At 58.2% G+C, this 23649-nt stretch overlaps 1 protein-coding gene across 1 annotated transcript in view; it reads right to left on the bottom strand.

Moving 5' to 3' along the window:
* CCDC57 (coiled-coil domain containing 57) overlaps positions 1-23274 on the bottom strand; it is a 41905-nt gene extending 18631 nt beyond the window's left edge. The window contains exons 1-15 of the mRNA XM_087826434.1: positions 23120-23274; positions 19976-20390; positions 19134-19242; positions 17093-17194; positions 15864-16021; positions 15707-15781; positions 14594-14794; positions 12726-12884; positions 11606-11768; positions 11094-11228; positions 10049-10268; positions 9256-9408; positions 7210-7313; positions 5889-6089; positions 2138-2315 (exon numbers count right to left, since the gene is read on the bottom strand). Coding sequence (XP_087682560.1) covers positions 2138-2315; positions 5889-6089; positions 7210-7313; positions 9256-9408; positions 10049-10268; positions 11094-11228; positions 11606-11768; positions 12726-12884; positions 14594-14794; positions 15707-15781; positions 15864-16021; positions 17093-17194; positions 19134-19242; positions 19976-20382 — 2365 coding nt within the window. The 5' untranslated portion in view covers positions 20383-20390; positions 23120-23274. The remainder of the gene's footprint in view (positions 1-2137; positions 2316-5888; positions 6090-7209; positions 7314-9255; positions 9409-10048; positions 10269-11093; positions 11229-11605; positions 11769-12725; positions 12885-14593; positions 14795-15706; positions 15782-15863; positions 16022-17092; positions 17195-19133; positions 19243-19975; positions 20391-23119) is intronic.
* Between the last annotated feature and the right edge of the window lie 375 nt (positions 23275-23649).

The raw sequence follows: 23649 nt of genomic DNA on the forward strand, positions 1-23649 counted from the left end.
GGCCGCCCCAACTGGGGATCGAGCCCACAACCCGGGCCTGTGCCCGGAGCAGGAACCAAACCACGATCTCCTGGGTCCTAGGTCGACGCTCCACCACTGAGCGGCCGGACAATTTTTATGTCTTTTTTTGTTGGAAACACAGCTGGTTTTTAAGATTCTTGTTTTCCCAGATTCAAGAAAACCTTTTAATCCTTTTTGTCTTAAGCTCCCTACACTGAGGACAACTGGGCAGACTGTGCTTCTGCGTAGAGATGAGACCTTCATCTTCTCCTCCCACCCGAAGGCTCCAGCCTCAGAAACTCGGTGAGCATCCACATTTCCATGGCAACAGAGGCAGTCCCTGGGGTTCCACGTCAATCTGCTCCTGCGACCAGGCTTGGCATGGAGCGCTGTGTCTGAGACACGCGAGGCAAGGCTGCGACCGGGCGCTCTGAGGATTACGTGTGGCTGACTTGTTGGAGCCATGAGCCCCTTGGAAAAATCAGCCAGTACCCTGCGCACAGGGATTCCAGAGCTTTACCAGGTGAGTAAAGAAGGTGAGTTCCTAGCAGGTGCCAGAACCTTGAGATATTTTGGGGACCTTGAGAAGAGAGGACCTTACCCCAATCTACAGGCATTGAGGCGAAGTCTGAAGGCAAGTCCTGGCTTGGCTTTCCGGCCCGAGAGAGTCCCCACAAGGGTCCCAGCAAAGCAGGCGTGAGAGCTGCGAGCAGTCACTGCTCCTGCTCTGATGCGAGCAGCCAGCTGAGTTTAGTAAAACAAGCTTTACTTTATGAACAGTTAGTTTTGCTATAATTGTCTTCATCAAAAATGGGGTGATAGAGAGAAAAACCGTTTCAGCAAAAACTATAACACACACGTGGAGATATCCGAGACCAGCTCTTAACATTACTTGCCTTTGAAGATTTTATTATTTACCCGAAAACTAGATTGACACAATTCTTGTAATTTCCTCAAATCTCTGGTGACAAATCTCCAAGCGAACTTTCCAGTTTCTCCCATCCTCTGGCCTGGAATCCCGACCTGAAGCGGCCCCTTCCCTGAAGCCCTGCGACTACACGACCTGCCGTAAACTCTGGAGACACTGCCCAAATCACTCATGTTTAGACAACCTGGTGCCTGTGGCTACACAGCCACTTAGGAGCTCACCTGGGCGACCAACATCATTAGGGACATTCAACTGCAAAACCTGCTTTGAGCCAAACATCTAAAAACCTTCTCAGCTGGCTACCCTCAGAACTCGAAACCTTGTTTATACTTTGTCCAAGCGCCTCTTATCAATACCCGATTGCTGGCACCAGAGCCCGACTCTGGGAACCCACCTGCATTACCACCTCCTGGGACGAAACAACCGTTTAACTGCACCGACCTCTTTTCACGACTGAAAGATTAATTCAGTGAAATGATGGCGCAAGCTACCAGCTCAACTTTCAATATTTGACTTCAGGGAAGATTCAGAGAAAAGAGCCGATGGGGCTCCAGACAGCCACCCCAGACAGCACGTCACTTTGGGTTAAAGTTACTTAAGAAACAGCGGGTGCAGAAAGGACACTCCAACCACCCTGTCCCTGGGGCAGGAGCTGAGTCTCCTCATCACAGAGATAGGGGCTCGGGCCCAAGGGCTGTGCAAACAAACAGCCAGATTCTTCACTCACTAGGCAGCAAGCCTGCAGTCTGTCAGTCCGTCCCTCACGCACTCACGGTTTCTTCGTGTGAAAAGGAGAATCGCCGCCTGCTTTGGTCATTTTCTCAGGTCCCATTTCTGTGAGGCCTCCGTATGTACAAACTGTGTTTTTTCTCCCGTTAACCTGTCTAGTGTCAATTTAATTCTTAAACTATTCATAAGGACTTACAAAGGTGGGGAGAAATGACCCCTCCAAACAGGCGGGTGGGTGGGGCCCCGGCCTGAGCCTCGGCTGCCTCTGCTGATCAGCAGGACGCAAAACGCGTGGCAGCTTCTCGAACCGGGTGTTTTTCTCACAAATGCGGCCAGTGAGCGGGTTCACTGCCTCCCTCTGGATACAGGCCTGCCCTGCGCAGACTCTGGACCCGCCTCCGTCCACAGGGTGCCTGCCCTCTCTCCCTGCCCTGCGCCTGGCCCTCCATCCCCTCCCTGGACCGCCCGTGGCCTGCTCACCTGCAGGCCGGCCCAGCTCGGCACGGAGCCGGTTCCCCAGCTCCAGCAGCTGCTCCTTCTCCAGCCGCAGGTGCAGGACCGTCCGGGCCGCCTCCTTCAGCTTCCTCTGGAGCAGCTGCACAGATGGGGCCTGTCCCCCTGGGCCCTCCATTCCTGCGGGTCCCCCGGCTGCCAGGCCCTGTGAATGAAACCCACAGAGCAGACAGTCAGCAAGACAAGCCCCCAGGTGGGGGAGGGAGAGGGGGTGCGGTGGCTGCCACCTGTCCCAGACCTGCCACCCCTGGGTGACAGATGCCACTCAAAACGAGAGGCCAGAGAGACAACTGTCACTTGTGTTCACCGAAATCAACAGCCACACAGCCAAGGACACCTCTCACAGGCGGGATCCCGTTCTTGCACCCAGTTTCTCCCCAGCCCCACCCCGGGTGCCTTCCCAGTGAGGACGAGGTGCTGCACCTGTGATGGGCCCATGTGGGCACTGCGGCCACGGCCTGGGTGCCTGCTGCCCACCTGGCATGGCAGGGGCTGGAAGGGACCTGGTGGGTGGCTGCAACGCCCACCTCCCTCTTCGCATCTCCCACCCTGTGCTTTGCCCTAGACTAGTGGCCGCCCCTCTCCTGGCCCCGCTGGGCTCTGTGCTGCCTCCAGGCTCCACGGGTCAGGCACTCTCCAGCTGCCCTGACTCCTGTCTAGCACTGCAGGCCGCCCGCGTTCCCACCACCCTGACCAAGGTGAAGAGAGAAAGCAGAGGCCATGGTGGGGCAGCACTGGGGCTCCTGGGCCAACACTAGAGATCAGAGCCCCTATCCCCACCTGGACCCACCACACGGCTCCTGCACCAATGGGTGCTCACAGGGGAGGCATTTGGGACAGGTGGGGACTATAGAACAAGAGAAAGGGGGGCTCCCTCTAGTCAGGTGGGGGCCCAGGAGAGCCAGGGTGTCCAGGCCCAGGGGAAGCAGGTGGCCTACTTAGCCCGGCTGCTCCTAACACCTATGAAAAGCCCAGTGTGTCTGTCTGGCCACGCGATCTGGCCTGGACACAGGAACTGCTCTGCGTCCCTGGAACGGGCCAGCACGCCCCGTCCTGGCCCCTTTTCCTGGTGTCCCTTTCCAGGCCTGGCAGGCACCATGCCCTTGGTGCCTGGGAGCCAGTGACTGCCCACGGCTGCCCTGCTTGTGTTTCAGGCTGGCGTGGCCTGACGGCTGCAAGGCAGAGTCGGAAGAGGCCCCCGACCCTGACCTGTCTCCCAGCGAGCGGGATGTGTGCCCACTCTGGTCTCTCAGGGACGCAGGACAGGAGTGGGGTCCTGGGCCTGCAGAGGGGCCAGAAGAAGCCTGGAGGCCAGAGCGTGGGTTCACACACTGAGGCCCCCCATTCCACTCACGGGCTGCCCCTGCCCCTGGTGAAAGTGTCACAGCTTCAGGGCATGTCGACGGGGCAGCCAGGCAGGGGTGGGAGCTTGGCCAGTGTCTGTCCCCAGGGCCTGGTCAGTCCTCCACAGGACAGCGTTCGACTCGTGTTACTTTACGTGAGGAAAGAACAACTCTGAGCACAGACTTTGCAAACCTCGGAACACTCAAGGATTAAAAGAAAACTCCCCAGATGCCCCCAGCACGAGCATGGCCGCTGTGGCCCAGCCTGTGACCTGAGCAGCCAGCATTCCCATCACGGTGGCTGCAGGTGAGCAGGGGCTGCAGCAAGGACCCCACTGAGCTCGGGGAAGACTATTTTGATGACCCTAAAGTTTCTTCCACAATAATGATTCGATGCTAACAATGACCAGACGCACTCGGGAACTTCCGAACACTTGGTCCTGCGCTGTCCTAGCCAGGCTGGGTGCTGCCCCAGCCTCATGGCCGGGAAGGAAAAGGCCAGGCAGCAAGCAAGAGCCAGCTTGAGATGTCTCGACGACACTGCTGGTCCTAAGGGTGGCGAGTGATGGGCTCCGCGGAGACATCCTGGAGGCCGATGCCTGGGCCAGAGGGAGCCCCCACAAGATGCAGAGACTCAGAGGACTCGGGGGACAGCCTCACAGTGCAGCCCTCACCCGCCGGCCATGCGCTGCAGAGTCAACCACCCTCCTTCATGCAGGTTCCCAGATTCCAGCCTAGTCAGTGGTGTAGGACAGTGGACACTGCCCCCCAGTGGACCGTGTGTCCCTCTGGGTGCTGCCAGGTTTTCAGGATGGGGCGGAGCAGCCAGCAGGGGAGGGTGAGGAGGGCAGAGCCTGTCAGCCAGGCCATTGTCCCTCCCTCCCTCCGTCCCTCAGTCAGTCCACTGGCCTCCCGTTGTGGGCAGGGCCCAGAGACCAGGGAGATGTGCATGTGGTCAGGGCTCCCCTGCACTGAGCCCCTTCTCACTGGGCAGAGGGAGGGGCTCACACTTGCCAGAACTTAAATGTTGAGAAGACAGTGGCATGAGGGGGCATTGGCCGTGTGCTCTGCCACCTGCCCCTGATCCCGAGAGAAGCTGGGACACGGCCCTTTACGCCCAGACACCTCCGTTTTACTTCCTGAGAACAAAGACATTCTCTTCATGACCAGTCTTCAAAACCAGAGCTTCACATGGGGCCGGTCCCGAGCAAGTGCGCCATCCACACCGTCCCTGGGCCGTGTCCCTCGTCCCATGTTCCTCCCCTGCATTCGGGTCCCTTTGCCCCCCCGATGGTGCAGCCCAGACTACAGCGCCCCTGTCCCAGGGGGCTGAGGCTGTTCTTGTCCCCATGTCAGCGGTGGGGCTGGTCCCTGGGTGAGGTGTGTCTGCAGGCCGCTCCCCAACAGTGAGTTTCCCTCTGCACCCAGGCAGTGAGGTGCGGCTACTACATGGCCGCCTTCCCAAGGAGTCTCCGCAGGCACACCTGTCCTCATGTCCCCCTAGCAGAGAGCACCAGGGATGAAATCTCCTCCCTGGCACCGTCCTCGCAGGTCTGCAGCAGGTCCTGGCAACATGTTACTGTGCACCGCCCCCAGTTCCGTTCTTGGAGCCAGCCCAGGGACAAGGCCCTGGGGACACAATGGCTGAGGCATGCTGCCCTCCATTTCCACACCGCTCCCTCCAGAGGACGCTCGGTGCCCACAGCACCATTGCACCATCCCCAACACCTTCTGCTGATGAACAGGTCACCCTGTGTCACTGCAGGTAGCACAGGTCCCCGCAGGTCACCACAGGTAACCTCAGATCACTGCAAGAACTGACAGAGGACACATGAGAAAACAGCTTCAGTTGTAAGAAAGGTGGCCTGGATGTCACCCCCAGGGGACAACACGCTGTCACCGAGCTCTCTCTGTGGCTTGGAGCCTGGGAAGCTGGATGGACAGGCCTGACCAGAAGGATGGGAGCCCCACGCCACAGAAGCATGCGCAGGAGTTTTAGACACTGAGAGGCTCAAGGAAGCTACAGGGTCCTCTTGAAGAAGATCCCAAGTCAGCACTCAGTTCCAGGGCTCCCCAGGGCCTCATAGCAATCGCCAGGACTCCTGCTTGGCGCACAGAGACCCAGCCCTCGTCACATGTGAGCGTTTCTTAGGCCTGGCTTCTGAACTGAGGGGTTGTAAAGACCTGAGGAACCAAGGCTGGCACTGCCCCTTCAGCAACCCTCCACCAAGAGGAGAGAAAGGGAGGGAGGTACCAGGGAAGGCAGTTGGGCTCTGAAAACCACCACGGGGGCAGCACCCACAAGGCACCCTCTGCAGCGAGAACTGTAACGGCCAACGGCAGAAGCAGATCACAGGCTGGCGCAGGGCACTCACCTGTCCCCCGAGGGCCACGGTGTCCGGAGCCTGCAGCGGCTGCCTACCCAGAGGCCCCCTGCCTTCCTTTTGCACTGTCCCAAGATGCTTCTCCAGCTCAGACACCTGCCTCCGCAGCTCTCTCACCTCCAGGTGCACCTGGTCCACCTCATGGGGAAGTTCGTGCCGGACGGTGTCCACCTGCAGGGGCTCCTGCAGCACCTGGGGTGTGTGGAGACACTGTTAGGAAGGAAGATGCTACTGAGGGGGCCGGGGGCAGGAGGACAGAGGTGGGGGCAGGGAGCGCAGGAAAGTCAGATAAGAAACATGGTCGTCAGTCTCTCCTCTGGTCCAATGTGATCACCCCACAACCTGCGCCCCTGCCCTGCAGCCCACCCAACCCGGCCAGAGGGGTCCTGTCCCCCACACAGCAAAGAGACAGACACAGGCACCTGTGGCAGAGCCTACACACTGGCCCTAGGCCAGGCTGGGAGAGTCTGAGCACAGGCCCTGAAACCCTCTTCCTGGTCAGAGTCCTGGCTGGAAACGGTCTCCAGAGAACACGACTGCCAGGTGGGAGTGCCCAGGCCAGGGAGGGGTTGCCTACAAAAAGGCGGGGGAGGGCTGGGGAGCAGGCACACGCAGAGGTGGACAGAAGGCTGAAGGCTGGGAGGCTGAAGTTGGCTGCGTGGAGCCCCGGGCAGCCCCTCTGCCTCGCCCAACAGTGTCTGGAAGAAAAGGAACGGAAACCAAGACAGATCCCGACTCTCCCGGCCCGACTCTCCCGGCCCGACTCTCGGCATCCCTGACTCTCTCCACCCTATTCCTGTTTATCCTCAGCAGGATCAAGTGCCCTGATCCTGGGATGAATTCCTGAGAATACCGTATTCTTGGAATTTGTCACACACAGTAAAAAATGTCGTCACTTGATAAAAGGACTGTTGATTTAAAAATAAACAAAAAACACTTTGAGGCGGAAATTTTCCAGGATGATCAAGTCACCGTGGTTTCTGAGACAGAACTAACAGCTCATGTGTGGATGTGTATCCCTGGTCGTGCTGTGTGCACGCATGAGCGTGTGCGTGTGTAAGTGCGTGAGATTCCAACAGTGGGCGGCACTGGGACACGGCACCCAGAGGCATTGCAGACGTAACCCCCCGCCCCCCAGGGTGCTCACAGAGCTGGTGTCCCGCGAACAGAAAGAGAGGCGTGGCCGAGCCCAGGTCCCCGCAGCAGAGAAACGCACTTTCAACCAGCTTCCAGGCTGGCTCCAGGGCCCGCCCGCTGCCCACCCAGCAGCACAGCCCAGTCAGAGGCCCACACAGCACGTCAGCGGACGTACCTTCCCTCTGAGCCGGGCCACCAGGAAGTTCAACAGACGTGCCCTGTCTCCCAGCCGCCTGAGCGCCAGCCCCATGGACGTGCCATCAGCTGGCGTGGCTCCTCCTGTAGAAAGAGAGGTTCTGTCAGGCTTGGGCGCCTAAGGCGAGGGGACAGTTTCGGCCGCCTGCCCTCTCCGCATCGTCAGGCTGAGGACGCCCACTGCCACTCCTGGGCCCCTCAACGTGAAGAGTAGACGGGAGGGTCCCCACATGGAGAGAGAAGCGAAAACTGAGGCAGATCTGCTGTGAGGGGCTGTGGGGGAAGCTGCAGACGGAGGGAGCTAGCAGCAAAGGAAGCCTGGACCGTCAGGACCGGCATCAGGGGGTCACGTCGAGGTCTGTGCGACAGGCTACATCCCTGCCAAGCTTTTAAAATAACGTTCGAGCCTGGCTGGGTGCGGCTCAGTGGTTGAGCGTCGACCTAGGACGCAGGCGATCGGGGTTCGATTCCCGCTCAGGGCACGTGCCCGGGCTGCGGGCTCGATCCCGTAGGGGGCGTGCAGGAGGCAGCCAGTCAATGACGCTCATCATTGGTGTTTCTCTCTCTCTCCCCTTTTCTCTCTCTGAAATCAATAAAGATATATTTAAAAATAAAAAAAAAATAAAATTACATTTGACAGTTCAGGGCAGAAATGCGGGTCCCACGTGTGGGGCTCTCGGTGTGGAAAGAGGTGACATCTGTGACAACAGGGGGAGGAGGGCCCAGCTCCCCCGAAACGTGGACACGACACGACTGAGGTAGCAAGCATATCGTAACCCCCAGAACCACCACTAGAAACGCTGCCTAGAGAAACGCCCTGAAAGACTACAGACAGACGGAAGGGACACTGAGCCACGTCTGAGGGGCCCCACCGGGGAGCAGCCCGAGGAAGCAGGAAACAGACACGGAGCTGGGGGCTCATCCGGCACCAGCCGCCTCGAGGGAGCTCATGCCAACTAAACGGACGCACCAGGGGAGATGCTGCCAACCTCCACTGGCGTCAACCTCCACTGGCTGCCGCTGCCCGTGATAAAGCCACTTCCAGCGGGACGGTGGCCGCCGTAGTGAGGCAGGTGCCCGCCAGGCAAGAACGCGGCCAGGATCAACTCTGCCCAACAACTCAAGGCCAGTTCCCCAGGACAGCGTAGCGACTGGATCCCTGTATCTAACCACAAGCTTCAGACACATCAAGCAGAAATCGACAGAACCGTGAGGGAAAATAAAGATCTGTGTTGAAGTACAAACAGAAAGAAACTTTCTCAATCTGACCAAGAAACAAAAAGCAAAAACCCTTCAGCACACATTAAACCAGAAAGTGAAATACTGGGAGCTTTTCTCTGGGGTCGAGACGAGAGCCAGCTCCCGTCAACACCGAGCGGCAACTCCGCAGGGAAATGACAGAGAGAAAGGAGGGCGAGATTGCAGCTGGGGAAGGCAGGGCCTCCACCGTGAGGCACGGGACTGTGTCTGTGCGGCGGGCGGAGCACCAGAGGGCCAGGGAGGCCACTGCCGTGCAGAGAACTTGAGGGGAGAAGTGTCCATACCAAGGACGTCGGGAGCCCGGTTCCCACGGTCAGAAGCAGGAGTCAGAGTAACGGAAAAGGAGAGCCTACGACAAACGCTGCGGCGCTGGACTAACCGCAGCCATCCCTCTCCTGGGCCTGCTGGGCCGTCTGGTGAGGGAATGGACGGAGAAGATCACACCCCACAGAACAGAGAGAGGTGCCGACGCAAACCACAGCAGCGTGTCCTGTGGCCTCCGAGCCAACACGGAGCAGACATGGAGCGTGGCCTCCTCGGGTGCTGAGGGGACCGATGGGTATGTGCGTGTCAACCAGGCGCACGGGTGGAGGGGCCAGACAGGAACGGGAGACACGTGGGCCGCTCTGCACGAGGCGGAGACGGACAGGGAGGCATCGGGAAGGGGCTGCAGGAATGAGGGGCCTGAGCTCCGAGTCTGCAGCTAGCTGACTCATGCAGTTACCACTTCAGTTTAGAACAAGGGCCATGTTACCGGGACCCTCACCGGGGGCTTCCGCTGCGGGGCAGACGCTGGGCTGGACGCTGACATGAGACAAGGGCATCTTTGAAGAATCCAGCACATCTCCCAGCTGCTCTTCCAATGTTTTAAATTTACCCTTTAGGTTTCGTATTTCTGCTTCAAGGGCCAGAACGTAGTCTGCAAAATAAAAACCCACCTGTAAAGATGCATGCACACAGGCCTGGACACTGCCCACTGCCCAGCGTCCCAGGGCAGAGGCTCGACCAGCTGGGGCCTGCTCGCCTCACTGACCCACCCCCACCCCTGCCCGACCTTCATAGTGTCCTGGCCCCTGTGTTCCACCCTCCCCTTGGCCCCCAGAGCCCAGCGTCCAGAGACCAGCTCGCTGGGCTCTTCAGGGAGGGCTCAGCACTCAGGAGGAAATACTCGCTCCCGCAACCCCACGAGCTTCCATCACGGGCGCGACCATCGTCTCCCGAGCGTGAGGCCGTCTTGGCAGTCTGCTCTCTCTCCACCCAGTCACCCAGGGGCCCCGCTCTGAGCCGGCCGGGCAAGGTGGTCACCTCTGCACGGACGGGCACACCCCGAGGACAGCCGCAGCCCAGCGGCTGGGCGCTGCCCCCGCTCCAGGGGGTGCTCCCTGACCCGGCCCCTGCTGCCTGCCTCTGGGTTTTAAGTGTGTGAAGCACCCTTCACTGCCCTCCCCCTCCCAGTAAGAAGCTTCTTCTTAGGGGGAGCAGCTGCCGGCTGTGAGGTAACCCCTGGCAGGGGGACGCATCTCTCGGGCCCCGGGACGGGTCCTGGTTCCCTCGCTCACCAGGAGCCCCGGTGTCGGCTGCCTGTGTGCCAGGCCGGGGTGAGCTCGCAGCACCTCCTCCAGGCGGGGCAGAGGGAAGGGCCTGCCGGCTCAGAGCCTCCATCTCCGCCCTCATCTGCGTGACTGCCCTACGCAGGTTCGTGTTCTGCTCCTGCAGCCGCTGGATCTCACCAGGCGGGAAACACGTGCTCATTCCTTCCTCCTGACCCCTTGGGAGCGTCTGCCGAGTACAAGGCAGAAAAGACGGCGGCTATGGCCACAGAAGAAACCAGCGACCCTGAGGCCACGCGTCCCCGCGTCCTCCCGCCCTGCCCCCTGTGCCCCTCATTGGTCTCGAATCCTTTATAAATTGACAAAGCATGAAAACCTCCTTTTCTCCAGGTCTCACAAGGCAAGATGCTCTCTCAGCGGAGACTCACTGAGAAACTTGGGGACTCTCCCTTTTCAGTCAGAAAGTCACGAGTCACACGCTAGGTGCCTGTGATGAAAGAGAGGCAGCACCAAGTGCTGGCGAGGACAGGGCCGGTCCCTCGTGCACCGTGACGGGTGAGTGCACACGCTGCTGTGAGAAGGCAGCGGGTCCTCAACGGTTACACAGGTTGTCATCCGAACCGCAGTGTGCCCCCAGGTCTGTGCCCAGGAGAACCACAGACGAGTCCACATAGCAACACACACACGTGTGAGCACACAGAACACAGGATGGGGCTGTGACACACGCAGACGCGGGACGGCAGGAACTTCGTGTGAGCAGCACTCAGCCAGGGCTACAGCATCGACACTGCCACGTGCTCACGGGTTGGAATAAACAAGAGCGCGGTCAGAAGAGAAAAGGGAGACATTTAAACTGGACCACCTCGCATCTGCGGAGATGAAAAACACATCTCCTGGAACAAAACACTGACCGGGCAGGACTGAAAGCAGATCAGAGAAGAGACCCATGAATGTAAACAGCAAGGGTTCAAACTCCACAGAGCAGGAGCAAAGCAGGCACAGGATCCATGACGGGGCAGCAGGAGGGTGAGATGCTGGGGGGCCGGGGGCTCACCTGCACCTCCTGCCCGGGGAGGGGCCTGTGGGTCCTCAGGGCCTGCAGGGCCTGGTCCCTCTCCAGGGTCAGGGCCTTCAGCACCACTTCCTGCTCACACAGCCTTCGCTCCGTCTCCTGGAGCTTGGCAGCCGCCTGGAGAGAGTGTGGACTTGGTTCACCCTGGGAGGATCATGAGGGGCAGTGCCAGCCTTCATTTGCTGCCACCTTCCACCCACCTAACAGGCAGACAGAGACGCTCGAGAAGTGCCATGGAGGCCCGTGGTGATCAGCCCTGTCTCCCATCCCCACCACCCTGCTTCCCTGCCCCGCTGCACATGGATGTGGGAACTGCCCCGCCCGGTCAGCTGGAGAAATAGCTAATGAGACACCGAGCGAAGCTGCTGGGCACTCATCACTACGCCGTTGTTGCTGTAAGTCAGGCTGCTTTGTGAGAATCAGTGTTTCCAAATTAAAAGGGCGGCCGGTAAGAGCCCAAGCCCAGCCACGCGGTGGGCGCCCTGGGAGCGCACCTGCTCCCTGGCTGCGGCCAGGCCCTGGATCAGCTCCTCGGACTTCCGGTAGTGGTCCCGCTCGATGCTGTCACAGCGGCGCTGCCAGTCCAGGCCCAGCTGCACCTTGTCCCGCTCCAGGCCCTGCTCCCTCTCCACTGCCAGAGACAGCTGCCGCTGGTACCTACGGGTGTTAAAACCGCAAACATAATGTCATCCTCAGGTCCCCAAGGGTCTGAAAAGTGACGGTGGGGCCGGGGGGGCGGCCGCGGAGCTGCTGTCGTGTGTGTGTGTGTGTGTGTGTGTGTGTGTGTCCCACAGCCCAGGGCAGGAACAGGCATCGTTTCTGTCCTTATCAGACAGCCACTGAGGACACACCCTAAAGCCTCAGAACAAACATGCACAGAAGAGGGAACTCACGCAGAGTATGTCCTCTCTCCAGAATAGAGTTGTTAGAAATCAGAAACAAGACGGTATCTGGAAATCCCAAAATAACGGGGAACACATTTCTACATGACCACAGACTAAGGAAAAATCACAAGGGGTCAGGAGTAAACCAAAGCCTGTGGGATGAGCTAAGCCGTGCTCCACAGAGCTAAGTCCAGCTTCAAGTGCTTGCAGTTCTTCAAGAAGCGGGTGGTCGCCCGGCAGGCCTGGCTCAGCAGATGAGCACAAACTAGGGCCCGTGAGGTCGCAGTTAGACTCCCGGTCAGGGCACATGCCCGGGTTGGGGCTCCATCCCCAGCAGGGGGTGTCAGGAGGCAGCCCATCGATGGCTCTCTCATCATCGATGTTTCTCTCCCTCTCCCTCTCCCTCTCCCCTCCTCTCTCTGAAATCAATAAAGATATTTAAAAACATAACCAAGAAAACCAAAAAGGGATGGTCCACAGCAGCCTACGGTTCCCCGGTGGAGGTCATGAGAAGGTCATCAAAGTGAGGCCAAAGGAAACAGGAGAAACAGAATCACAAGGGTGAGCAAGATACAGATGAACCTGCGGACAGAGAGCTGAGGAAATTCTGCTTCTGTCTGTTTCCTGTTTCCTGCCTTTTTCCCCAACAGGAAATGACCCAGGGACTCGATGCTGAGGACAGGCCTGGCCCACAGAGGTGCCCACGACAAGGTCCGCCGGGGACAGTCACCTTCTGACGTCCTGCTGGCAGCTGGCCAGCTGTGCCCTGAGCTTCGCCGCTTCCTCCTGCAGGGCCTGGACCTGCAGGTCTTTGGAGGTCATCTCCTTGGAGAGCTGGGCAACCTGTGCATCCCAGCTGGACCTCAGAGTGGAAATCTCTTCCCGGAGCCTGGAAAGGGAGGCAGCTGTATGGGTCGGATCCCTCGTGCAAGGTCTCCCAACAAGCCCCAACACAGATGCACGCACACGCACTCTCACACACACTCACATGCACATGCACACTTGTGGCCACACACACACACACGCGCGCAGCCCTCCAGGGAGATGCTGATCAGTGTCATTTCCATGCTCGTGTGTCCACCAGGGAGGAGACACCCTCACCTACAGGAGCAGATGGTCCCTCCCACCAACCCAGGTACTGACAGTGGGCCATGAGCCAGGTGGCTCAGTTGGAGCACCATCCCATACATCGGAAGGTGGCAGGTTCGATGTCCCATCAAAGCACATGCCCAGGTTTCGGGTTTGATCCCCAGTCAGGCATGTACAGGAGGCAACCGGTCAATGTTTCCCACATCAGTGTTTCTGTCTCTCCCCCCTACTCCCTTCCCTCCCTCTATGAAGTTAATAAGAACATAGCCTCAGGTACGGATTAAAAAAGAGACACTGATAGACCCTGAGGCTCGGGCTCTCCTGCTGCTGGTCCCCTGGGGACGGAGCACACAGACCTCGGGGGCAGGGAGGAGGGAGTTCTGTAGACCCTCGAGAAGGGCCCACACCACACAGAGGACCAGCGTGAGCGTGAGTCACTGCGGCCTTTCCGACCACCCTGCCGTCACTTGAATGGGTCAAACAACAAACCAGCATTCGGACCTAAGGGAGTGGCCCTGAGTGAGCCCTACCTTCCTGCTGTGGGACAGTTGTCAAAGCTATTTTCCCCTAAGCAGAGACATAATTTGGCAGCGGGTGCTGAGTAAGAGACAGAAGTCCTTCCCAAACAAAGGGAAAAGCCAGTTGCTAAGCAGGGTAAACACCAGCAACAACTAATTTAATTTTCTCCAGTAAATGCCACCAGGAGACTCGGTTCAACTCCAGCTCCAATTACAAAGTCTCCCCTGCGCCTTCTCCCTGGACGCCAGGCGCTGTGGGCAGAGGTGGCTGGGATGCCACACAGGAAAAGGCTTGAAAAGACTGGCTAAGGGAGAGATGGGGCCCAAACTAGTGCATCTGCTGCCGGGACAGGCTGGAAGCTCCTCAGAAAGTAGGCACAGGCTTTCCACGTGGCCCAGCAACCCCACTTCCGGGTACAGACGCGAAGTAACTGAAGAGAGACCCAAACAGAGATGCACACTCCCATATTCACAGCGGCAGCATTCACGGAGGCCACAGGGTGGAGAAAGCCAATGTCCATCCACAGATGGGAAAGAAATGGGGCCCCTCCACAGAAAAGCCTCACAGGTGACAGCGTGATGGACCCTGAGGACACAGTGCTCAGAGAAACAGGCCAAACACAGTGGGACACACCCTGTGTGATCCCAGGGATGTGCAGCCCCTAAGGAGATGGGAAGGAGATGGTGGGGCCAGGTCTGGGGCGGAGCCACGGGGAGTTTGATGAGAGGCTCGATTTGGGGGTGAACAGGTTCTGAAGGCAAACTGTGGTGACGGCTGCACAGCAGCGGGACAGTGCTCACCACCACTGACTCACTCAAACGCGGTCCTGATGGCAAGAGCTGTGCGTATTTACCACCATAACACAAATACACACACACACACTCTACACATACAATCCCAAGAAGAGCAGCCATGTGGAGGGACCAGAGGCTGTGGAGTGCCCACCTCCCTGGGCCTGCAGGGGGTGAGTGAGGCCAGCCCCCCACTCACTGGTCGGTGGCCGTTTCCTTCTCCTTCACGGTGTCCGCCTGCCTCCACTCAGCCCTGCGGACCTGCAGCTCCAGGGCCTCACACTGGGCCTGCAGCTCCAGGACCCGGGCCTCCAGTGCCTGCAGCTGCTCCCTGTGGGCGTCTTTCACTGAAGCCAGTGCCGTGTCCCTTTCCCTGGCCATGCGGTCGAGCTCCTCGTGTCTGCAAGACAGTGAGGACCCCATAGCTCTGCATCTTCCCTAAACTGAAACTAAGTCTGCTAGTCAGAGGTGTCAGGGGAGCTGAGCACTGAAACGATACAGGAGCATTTAGTCTATAGACATTATTTCTGCAAAAGTGCACCAAGACTCAGGGTTTGTTTCCTCACCTTCTCAGCACACTGGGCTTCACCAGGTCTCTGAGTAGTCAGGTAACAAGTCTCTAAAGCCTTGTATCTAAATTTCTGAAAGCTGTGGAGGAGCTCCTGCATCGGCCAGGCTTGCAGGCAGTCTAGGGGAGGCTGGCAAGTGGCTTGGGGCACATAACTTGGAAGGAGCTCAGCAGGTATGATGCGGCTGGAACCCACCCGCTCCCGCCTGGACGGCCAGCCTCCCAGGCTCTGGGACCCCATGGGGGGGGCCTCGAATCCCAAAGACATGTGATAATTTACTTAATAATTATTGAACTTTATAGCACGTTACACTGTTTAGTAAAGTCTGTACCAATAATTACCATACTATCTTCATTTAGAAACAGAACCTGTGACTCCAGTGGATTCTATTGTTTCTGGTTTACACGCATTTACATGCTGTTAGCACAAGGACCCGGGGAGGCGGAGCAGAGGCAGGAGTCAGGCAGACAAGGGGAGCGTGAGGCGTCCATGGCGAGAGCCCAGGTACTGCAGGGTTAATGCAGGGCAGTGGGCTGTGGCATTTAGGTGGGTGTTAAAGGTTTACAGGGCAATTTTGGCTATTAATGCCAGTATTCGTGAGACACTGGAAATGATATCTATTCTCAACAATTTCACTTTATAATTTAAGAGATTCTAGGTATAGAGCTGAAATGCATCAGAGAAACGGGGTTTCTAACAAGTGTCCCCGGGCTGTGCCGACTCTGGCAGCCAGGAACACTCACTTCCTCCTGAAGGCCGCCTCTTCCCTCTGCCGGGTGAGCTGCACAGACTGCAGGGCATCTTCCAGGTCTTTTATCCTGGAGAAACCAAATGTGAGTGGGAGGCCGGCCCACAGTCATCAGCCAGGACAGGCAGACCCTCACTGAGGGGCACACGCACCGGACGTCCTTCACAGCGGCAAGGTCCCTGAGCTCCCAGGCGCTGTGCTGCAGCCGGCCCTCCAGCTCCACATTGGCGGCCTGTGCGCTCTGCAGAGACTCGGCTGCCTGGGCTCCAGCTTCTCTCAGGGCTGTCAGCTCCTGACTCAGAAGCTTGACCTTGGAGACACGAAGAGGTTTCAAAATGAGGCTGGAACCGGAACACGGGGCAGCAGAGGCAAGGTCACCACTTATCAGGATCAGAGAGAAAGGCCTCGTAGCTCCCAAGGTGGAGGCAGGACCCATAGCCCTCAGAGAGTAAGTGGCACCCCGATGGGGCCTGTGACTCAGCCCGTCGCTCTGACAGTCCCAGGTACCTACTTCACATCCTAGCAAGTGTGATACTGTTTAAATCTGGACTCGCACATGCAGGTGGACGTTGAGAGAATGTACCTCAAGTACTGGCCCCATGCTCAGTTTTAAAATAACCTCTTTGGCCTCAGTCTCCTCGACTGTGACATCTGGGGTCAGAATAGCTGCTGCTCGAATAGCTCCCAGGTGTGAGCTGTGATGCCTGGAGGGCAGCAGGTGCCCTGGGTCTGTCACCCACTCCCACAGCAGATGGGGGGGCAGGGCCTGTACTTGGGAGTGCTCCCCACCCCTGCCACCCCTATCATGCTGTGGAGCACAGGGTGCCCCCACATAACCCTTTTCCTGCCACTCAGAAGTCCCCAGAGTGGCCTAGTGAGGGTCCCTGTGGGCAGCTCCAACCTTGAGGTCTGGACGCCTGGCTGACAGAGGACTAGCTCAGAGAGGCAGGTGGGGGCCCAAGGGGACTGGTGTCTGTGCCAAGAACTGAGACCGGGGCGGGCTCCAGCCACAAAGAACCACCAGGGTCCTTGGGGCTGCCAGCTGGCCAAGTGCCACCTCCTGGACTATGGCACTGTGGGGAGACTGGCAGCCTGGGGGGAGGCCCTTGCTGACCACTAGGGCAGGGTTTCTATCCTCCTAACAGCTGGCTGGAAGCCTGCCCAGGTGTAGCCAGTCAGGGCCAGCTGGGCCCGGCAGGCGCCCTGCCCCTGCTCCCCTGCACAGCCCCTGCCCTCAGGAGAGTCCTTGCCTGTGCTAAGGTCAGGTGTGCATGCCTCTCGCATGTGCTCTGGCGGCGTGATCTCCGTGCAAAGGAAGAGGCACTGTGTGCACCCTGACTCCCAGTTCAGAGGCCACCTCAGCGTGGCCGGTGGCCGGTACCTTGAGCTCGTGCGCCAGGACCGCGCTGCTCATGCTGTCCGCCTGCAGCCGGAACCCGCGCTCCCGCTTCTGCATTTCAGACTCAAACTCCAGCAGCAGCTCCTGCAGGGAGGGCTTGGTGAACAGAGGGCAGGGCGCGCACAGATGGGCAGGGACCCCACACGCACACACAGTGCAGCTGAAAAACCTGCACTTCACTGTTCCTGCCCCTGCGGAACAAACTGAAGTCTCAGGGGTCACACGAGTAAGCCTCATCCACTAGCCCTGATGGGTTACAAGAGGATAAAGCACCTCATTTACGCTGGAAGCTCTACAGGCTGTGGCCGCCAGGGGGCAGGTGGAGCTGGGCCTGTGACGGCAGGGAAGGAGCAGGATGCTGAGGGCACTGTGCTGCTGAGTCCATGGCCACTCTGTCCCCACCTCCCCCAGGACATGCAACTCTCCAAGAAACGCTCCCCAAGCTCTGGGCAGCACCCTGGGTGGGACACCAAAGCTGGAGAGTTTAATACCGAGGCTCTGTCATTCCAGAGACCCAAGGCCCCCGACACCGGTTAGGGGCGCTGCTTGCCGACACAGGAGCTCACAGCCAAAGGAGCTGAACTGCAGCAGAGGTTCCAAGTGTGGACAGCTTGTCCCCCCAGAGACTGGCAGCTGACCACCACTCTACGGTGATCCCAGGGCCACCCACTGCTGCCCGGGGCCCCTCTGATGCCTTCTTTGGAAGTGACTTAGGTACCACTTAAGGAAACCCCCTCACTACTAGAAAAGTCACAATTGGTCTTTCTTGCTCAACCAGCTCAGGTCCCTAGGTAGTGCCCCAGGACAAGGGCTACTCCCAAATGTCATACCCACTCACAGTGGACGAGTTTTGGTCCTGAGAATTCCAAAAGAAAGTCCTCAGCAGAAAACTTCAAGCCCTCTAAAAGGTGCTGTGAGCAACGACTTCCAGAGGGGAGAGGAAAGGTGGGGACTCTGAGGTCAGTAGTCACAGCCACGTGGGAAAGGGCAGTCAGGAGATAGTTGTGTCCACAGGCACCTTTCCACCCCAGTTGGCACAGTGCCTCTTGGATGCCATCCTGTCTCAGGGTGCCAACATCGTGCCGAGGGCTGGTGAGCCAGGCAGCCAGGCCCCACTCCACCAGCAGGGCAGCTCTGTCCTGGAGAAGCACTGGCCCAGTGTCTAGAATGGAGCTGGCACAGGCAGGCACATGGGACACATCTGCCCACGGTGCGGTCATCGGCACCCAGGGCTCACCCAGCATCGCTCTGAGAGGGGCCAAGACAGGACACAGCACAGGCTGACTGTGGATCATGCTCCCTCTCCAACATCACGGACACGTATCTCACAGTAAGATATAGGCACCACCCCGGGCAGGACGCAGTGGCTGAGAGTTCCAGTCCTGGACTCAGGTGACAGCTCTGCCACTTATAAGGGGACCTTGAGAGGTGACCTAATGCCTGGGCCCCACCTGCACAGTGCAGATCCAGGCCATGCCTGATGTGAGAGGCAGGTAGATTCACACGTGCACGAGGAGCTGCTGCTACAGTGAAACAGCTCAGCACATCCTGGAAGGAGACAAGGACCTACCACCTGGCACCTGCACCCTTGCAGCTTGAGACATGGACCTGGCAACTGAGTCTGTCAGAGCTTCACAAAACTGAGAAGAAACTGGTGACAGGCTTAAGCATCACCTGTCTGTTGACAAATCTACGCTGAAACTTATAATTACCTATTGTTTTGCAAAAAGACACAGAGTCATCACAACATGAGTGCCTGGCTCTTTTCTACAGCAACCACCTCAAATTTTAACTGAATGGTACTTTCTCCGAAAACAAATGGGGAGGTTTTACTTGTTCTGAGGAGGGAGAACTGCAGTCAGTCACTGCAGAGGAGTCAGGCCCCATCGGACCCCTCTGCAGACCACACGGAGGGGACACCGCCCAGGAACTCAGCTGGGATCCCACAGACACCAGATGGTTAACTGCTCACCCTCCTGCACCTGGGACACCTGGGCAGGGGCCCAACGCCCGCACATCCTACCTGCTTCTGCAGGGCAAGCTCGCCATCGAACTCCTCGAGCTTCCTCTCCAGCTTCCACTTCAGCTCTTCGTACTGTTCCCGCTGGTGATCGATCTCACCATTCTTGACACTGTGGAAAGAAAAGCATTCAGGGCCGGCCGGTGAGGCTCAGTGGATGAGCATCGACCTATGAACCTGGAGATCACCATTCAATTCCCAGTCAGGGCACATGCCCGGGTTGCAGCTCGATCTCCAGTGGGAGGCGTGTAGGAGGCAGCTGATCAATGACTCTCTCTCATCATTGATGTTTCTATCTCTCCGTTCCTCTCCCTTCCTTTCTCTGAAATCAATAAAGACATTTTTTAAAAGTCTATTAATTAAAAAAGGAAGAAAGACATTAATGGCTAAAAATGCCCCAAATTTGGCAAAAATAAATGGGCAAAAGACCTGAGGAGATGCTTTACAAAATAAGGTAAAGCACTGTAAGGCTGCCTTAACCACTCTACACAGGGATGAAAAATAAGATCTGCATTTCCGAAGAGGGCAGCGTGACCACACCTGCCTCTGGCCCTCCGAGTGCTTCACAGTGTCACTTAACAGGATCAGAAATAACCTGGTGCCAACATCTGTGCTACAGGTGAGCAGTTATCAAGACATTTCCTGCTCTGGGAGGGGCTGGACTTGGTGAAAGGCGACAGCTCTTTTCCGGATCCAGGTGAGGTAGAGGGGTGACCACCTGTTGGCTGGACCCACTGGCCAGCTCTGTGCCTGAGTGAATAGGCCCAACACCCACAGCACAGGGCCAGGCAGCCACTGAAAGGGCTGAGGGCCAATGTGTGAGGGAAGGAGCAGGTGTGTCCTACCTGTGGACCCGTTCCAGCTCCAGGCGGTGCTCCTGTAGCTTCAGCTGGTGCTGCTGCTGCAGGTCCTCCAGCTGCCGGGCCTCACTGGCCAGTGCCTGCCTCAGCTTGGCCGCCTCAATCTTGAGCTCGCTCACCTCGGCCTGCCTGGCCTCCTCCAGCCTCTGGGCCTGGGCGAAGGCAGCGTCGTAGCGCTCCAGCTCCCGGTCCCGCTCCTCCAGCACCTGCAGGTTGTAGACGAAGTCCTCCTGCAGGCGCCGCAGCCTTCCCTGGGCCTCCTCCAGCTGGGCATGCGCATCCTGCAGAGCAGCCTCCTGCAGCTGGGCGCGGTGGGCCTGCAGCGCCCTCCACTCCTCCTCCTTGCGAGCCAGCAGCTCATTCAGGGCCTGCTCCGAGGGTGGCAGCAACATTGTGGCAGCTGCGGTGAGAGAGGTGGGGAGCAGGTTCCATTAGGGACTCTCACTGTCCTTCCACAACGTCTACCTCAGAGCCCCATGGACACTGATCACTGTCACCACAGGAGCAGGAGCAGGAGCAGCTCTGGGCAGCTCCCAGCTGTCTGGCAGCACTGAGTCCTGGAGCACCTGAGGCGGTTCCTCCAGGGCCCCTCAGGTCAGGAACACACCAGGCCCAGACCATGAGGGCCATAAGTGGCACATACGTCACGAGGTACATGCATACGACACATGGCACAAGTGACACTTGTCAAAAGTGAAACACATGGTACATATCATGAGCAACAAGCATGTCATGTGCACCACACATGCCAGACACAATACACGACACCTGTCATAAACAACACATTAGAAATGGCACACATGTTGGAAGTTAGGTGCATATCCAAAGTGACACACGTCGGAAAGTGCCATGCATATTCAAAGCAATATACATGTAGAGAGGAACGCATCCAGTATATGTCAAGTGACACATCAGAAGTAGTGTGTAGGGAGCGACGCATGTTCAAAGCGACACGTGCCTAAAGTGATGTGTGGCACATGCCACAAACAAGGCACATGTCACAAGTGACACACATCAGAATTGACACATGGGGTATTTGTCAGGAGTGACACACGACAGGAGGGCATGCATGTGGCACATGTAAGATGTAACACATACATGGCATGCATGCCCTAGGTGACATCCATGTGGCGCACATCACAGGTGACCACTTTACATGGGCCATTCAATGAGCTGGCGGAAAGGCGCCAGGATCACTGGGAAAACAGTGGTCAGGCTGGGTCTGGGGCAGGCTGGCCACAAAGCCCAGGGAAAGCAGATGTGGAATAAGGAGGTGACAAGGCAACTTCCAGGGGTGGGCGCCACGGTGACTGGACGACTGGCTGCCCCCCAGCCCAGGTGACGATGGTGGACTGTGTGAGTGAGGAGCTCGTGTGTGCCTGGTGAGTTCTGGGGTCTGGCCACCACAGGCCTGTGCACATGCACAGGGACAGAATCGGGCTTCAGCAACATCTGCGCTACTGTGACCCTGGACAAGTACCCTGGGAGACCACACCAAGGCCTGCGAGGCCACGGACTCCCTCTTCTAAGACCACTCCTCCATACTCTACCCTGTGTCGGTCATCGGCATCAGCCACACGACCACCCTTGGGAGTTACCCTTCTAATGTGGAAATCCGATCATGTGATCTGTGCCTCGAGCTCCTGGCCATTTTCAAGATAAAGTTCAACCTGTTTGGCACAGTAAACAAAGACCCAGGATGGGGCCGGGCCCATGTTGCCACCACACCGTCCTCCGCATTTCCAGCTGCTTCCGGGAGAAACTGGCTTCTACAGCACACACCAGACCCCAGTGCACTCAGGGCCCAAAGGTAAACTGATCTGTGAAGGGACTGCACCGAGCACTGCGCGCCCCTCCCCCATTCCAGCACAGCCTGCCCTGCTCTGTACAAATCCCACCGAGGATGATCCCCAAGCCCAGGACGAGGCTGATCGGCTTTAAACATCAGACTCACAGTCTGCACCTAATCTGTCGGCCAGGAGCTGTCCCCAGTAAGCCCCTCATTTCCAGAAGGAACCCACAAATTTTCTGGGAGAACAGCAGAAATCTCCGGACCCACTGTCCCCTCTGCTGTGCCATGGCGCTCAGGGTCCTCAAGGACACCTGCCTGGCACGGGAAGGGCCAGGGCCACACCAGGTCCTCTCAGCGCTTCCATTTCCTCATCTGTAAAATGCTGAGCTTTCTTGCCCTTTTTTATGCTGTAAGTTTACCCATCAGGTATAAAAAGCTCTTGGAAATCCCCAGGTCTTAGGAAATCACCCTGACAGGGGTGGGGAGGGAACCTGCAACCCAGGTACGTGCCCTTGACCGGGAATCGAACCAGAAACCCCTCCGTGCACAGGCCGACACTCTAACCACCGAGCCACTCCGGCCGGGGCAGCCAGGCCTTGATTTCCAAACACCACCTTCTACAGCTAAATGAACCCGCACTCCTGAGAGAAACGATGCCAGGCTCGGTTGTGGGAAGCACAGGATGAGCCCGGAACAGCTTGTGGTGCCAGAAAGAATGGACGCGCTCAGAAAGGCGAGGGACACACTAAGAGGCACAGAAGCCAACCTGAAGGGGCTCCTAATGCCCAAATCTGGACAAACAGAGCAACAAAATAAACGAGAGTAATGGATCACAGCTGCGGAATAAAAAGAAAAGGTCTATACCAACATAAATGATGGAATACATGGAGAGAAGGGAAGGTTCTTTTTTTTTTTCCTTTTTTTAATAATTTTTATTTTTGTTTAAAGTATTACAGATGTCCCTTTTTCTCCCCAATGACCCATTCCCCCCACGGAAGGTTCTTTCTTACAGGAGAAATCCCACTGACAAATGTAGAAGGGTTAACGGAAATGGAAAAAATCACCACCGGGCAAAGTGACAAACTGTTCCAGGGAACTGTCACCTGTAGAAGTTAAAACTGGTGGCGGGCAGCATGGTTACAAGCAAGACACTTAGTCTCAAGGCATCTCCCACGAGATACTTATTATTTCCAAAGGGGACAACGGGGACACTGGCGGGCAGCCCGGGAGACACCACCTGAGCCCTGTGACTGTTCCTAACGGGACAAAGGGACCCCACGCTAATGACATCCTGCCCGGACGCGCCGAGAGCGGTTTCGCTGCGGAGGTTTCCTTACCGGAGCGCGTAACTGGACATGATTAATCGCGAGGAAACACTAGACAAGCCCCAACCGGGGAGCGTTCTGCAGAAGAGCCGGCTCCCGAGCGGAACCAGGACCGAGGGTTGTCGCAGGTCCTGACGGCGGGGGCGGCGGACCTCGGGCGCCGGGGCGGGCGGCCGGGGGCTCCCCCAGGAGGGCCGCGGGGCCGCCAGGGTGTTCCCGCCTCTCCCCCCGCCCCCTCTCTTAAAAGCCCGGGGCGCGGGTGGAGCAGCCGCGAGGGACCGCAGGCCGCCGGCGGGGCGCCTCGCGCTCCTCCCTTCCCCCAGGCGCCCGCCCCGCGCCGCCCAGTCCTCTCCGTCCCGGACGCTTCTGGAAAACGCGGCCTGGGTCCCACCGCCGGGGTCTCGGGGCCGGGGAGGCGCGGGGCGAGGGCGCAGCCGCGGCGGGCTCTCCGCACGCTCCCGCCCGTGCTCTGCGCGCCCACAGACCGCGCAAGACTTCAGAGTCCGGGTTTCTCCACGGAAAGCGACGGGAGGCTGCAGGGG

The sequence above is a fragment of the Miniopterus natalensis genome, chromosome 17, assembly GCF_054644295.1.
Source record: "Miniopterus natalensis isolate mMinNat1 chromosome 17, mMinNat1.hap1, whole genome shotgun sequence".
NCBI classification, from domain to species: Eukaryota; Metazoa; Chordata; class Mammalia; order Chiroptera; family Miniopteridae; genus Miniopterus; species Miniopterus natalensis.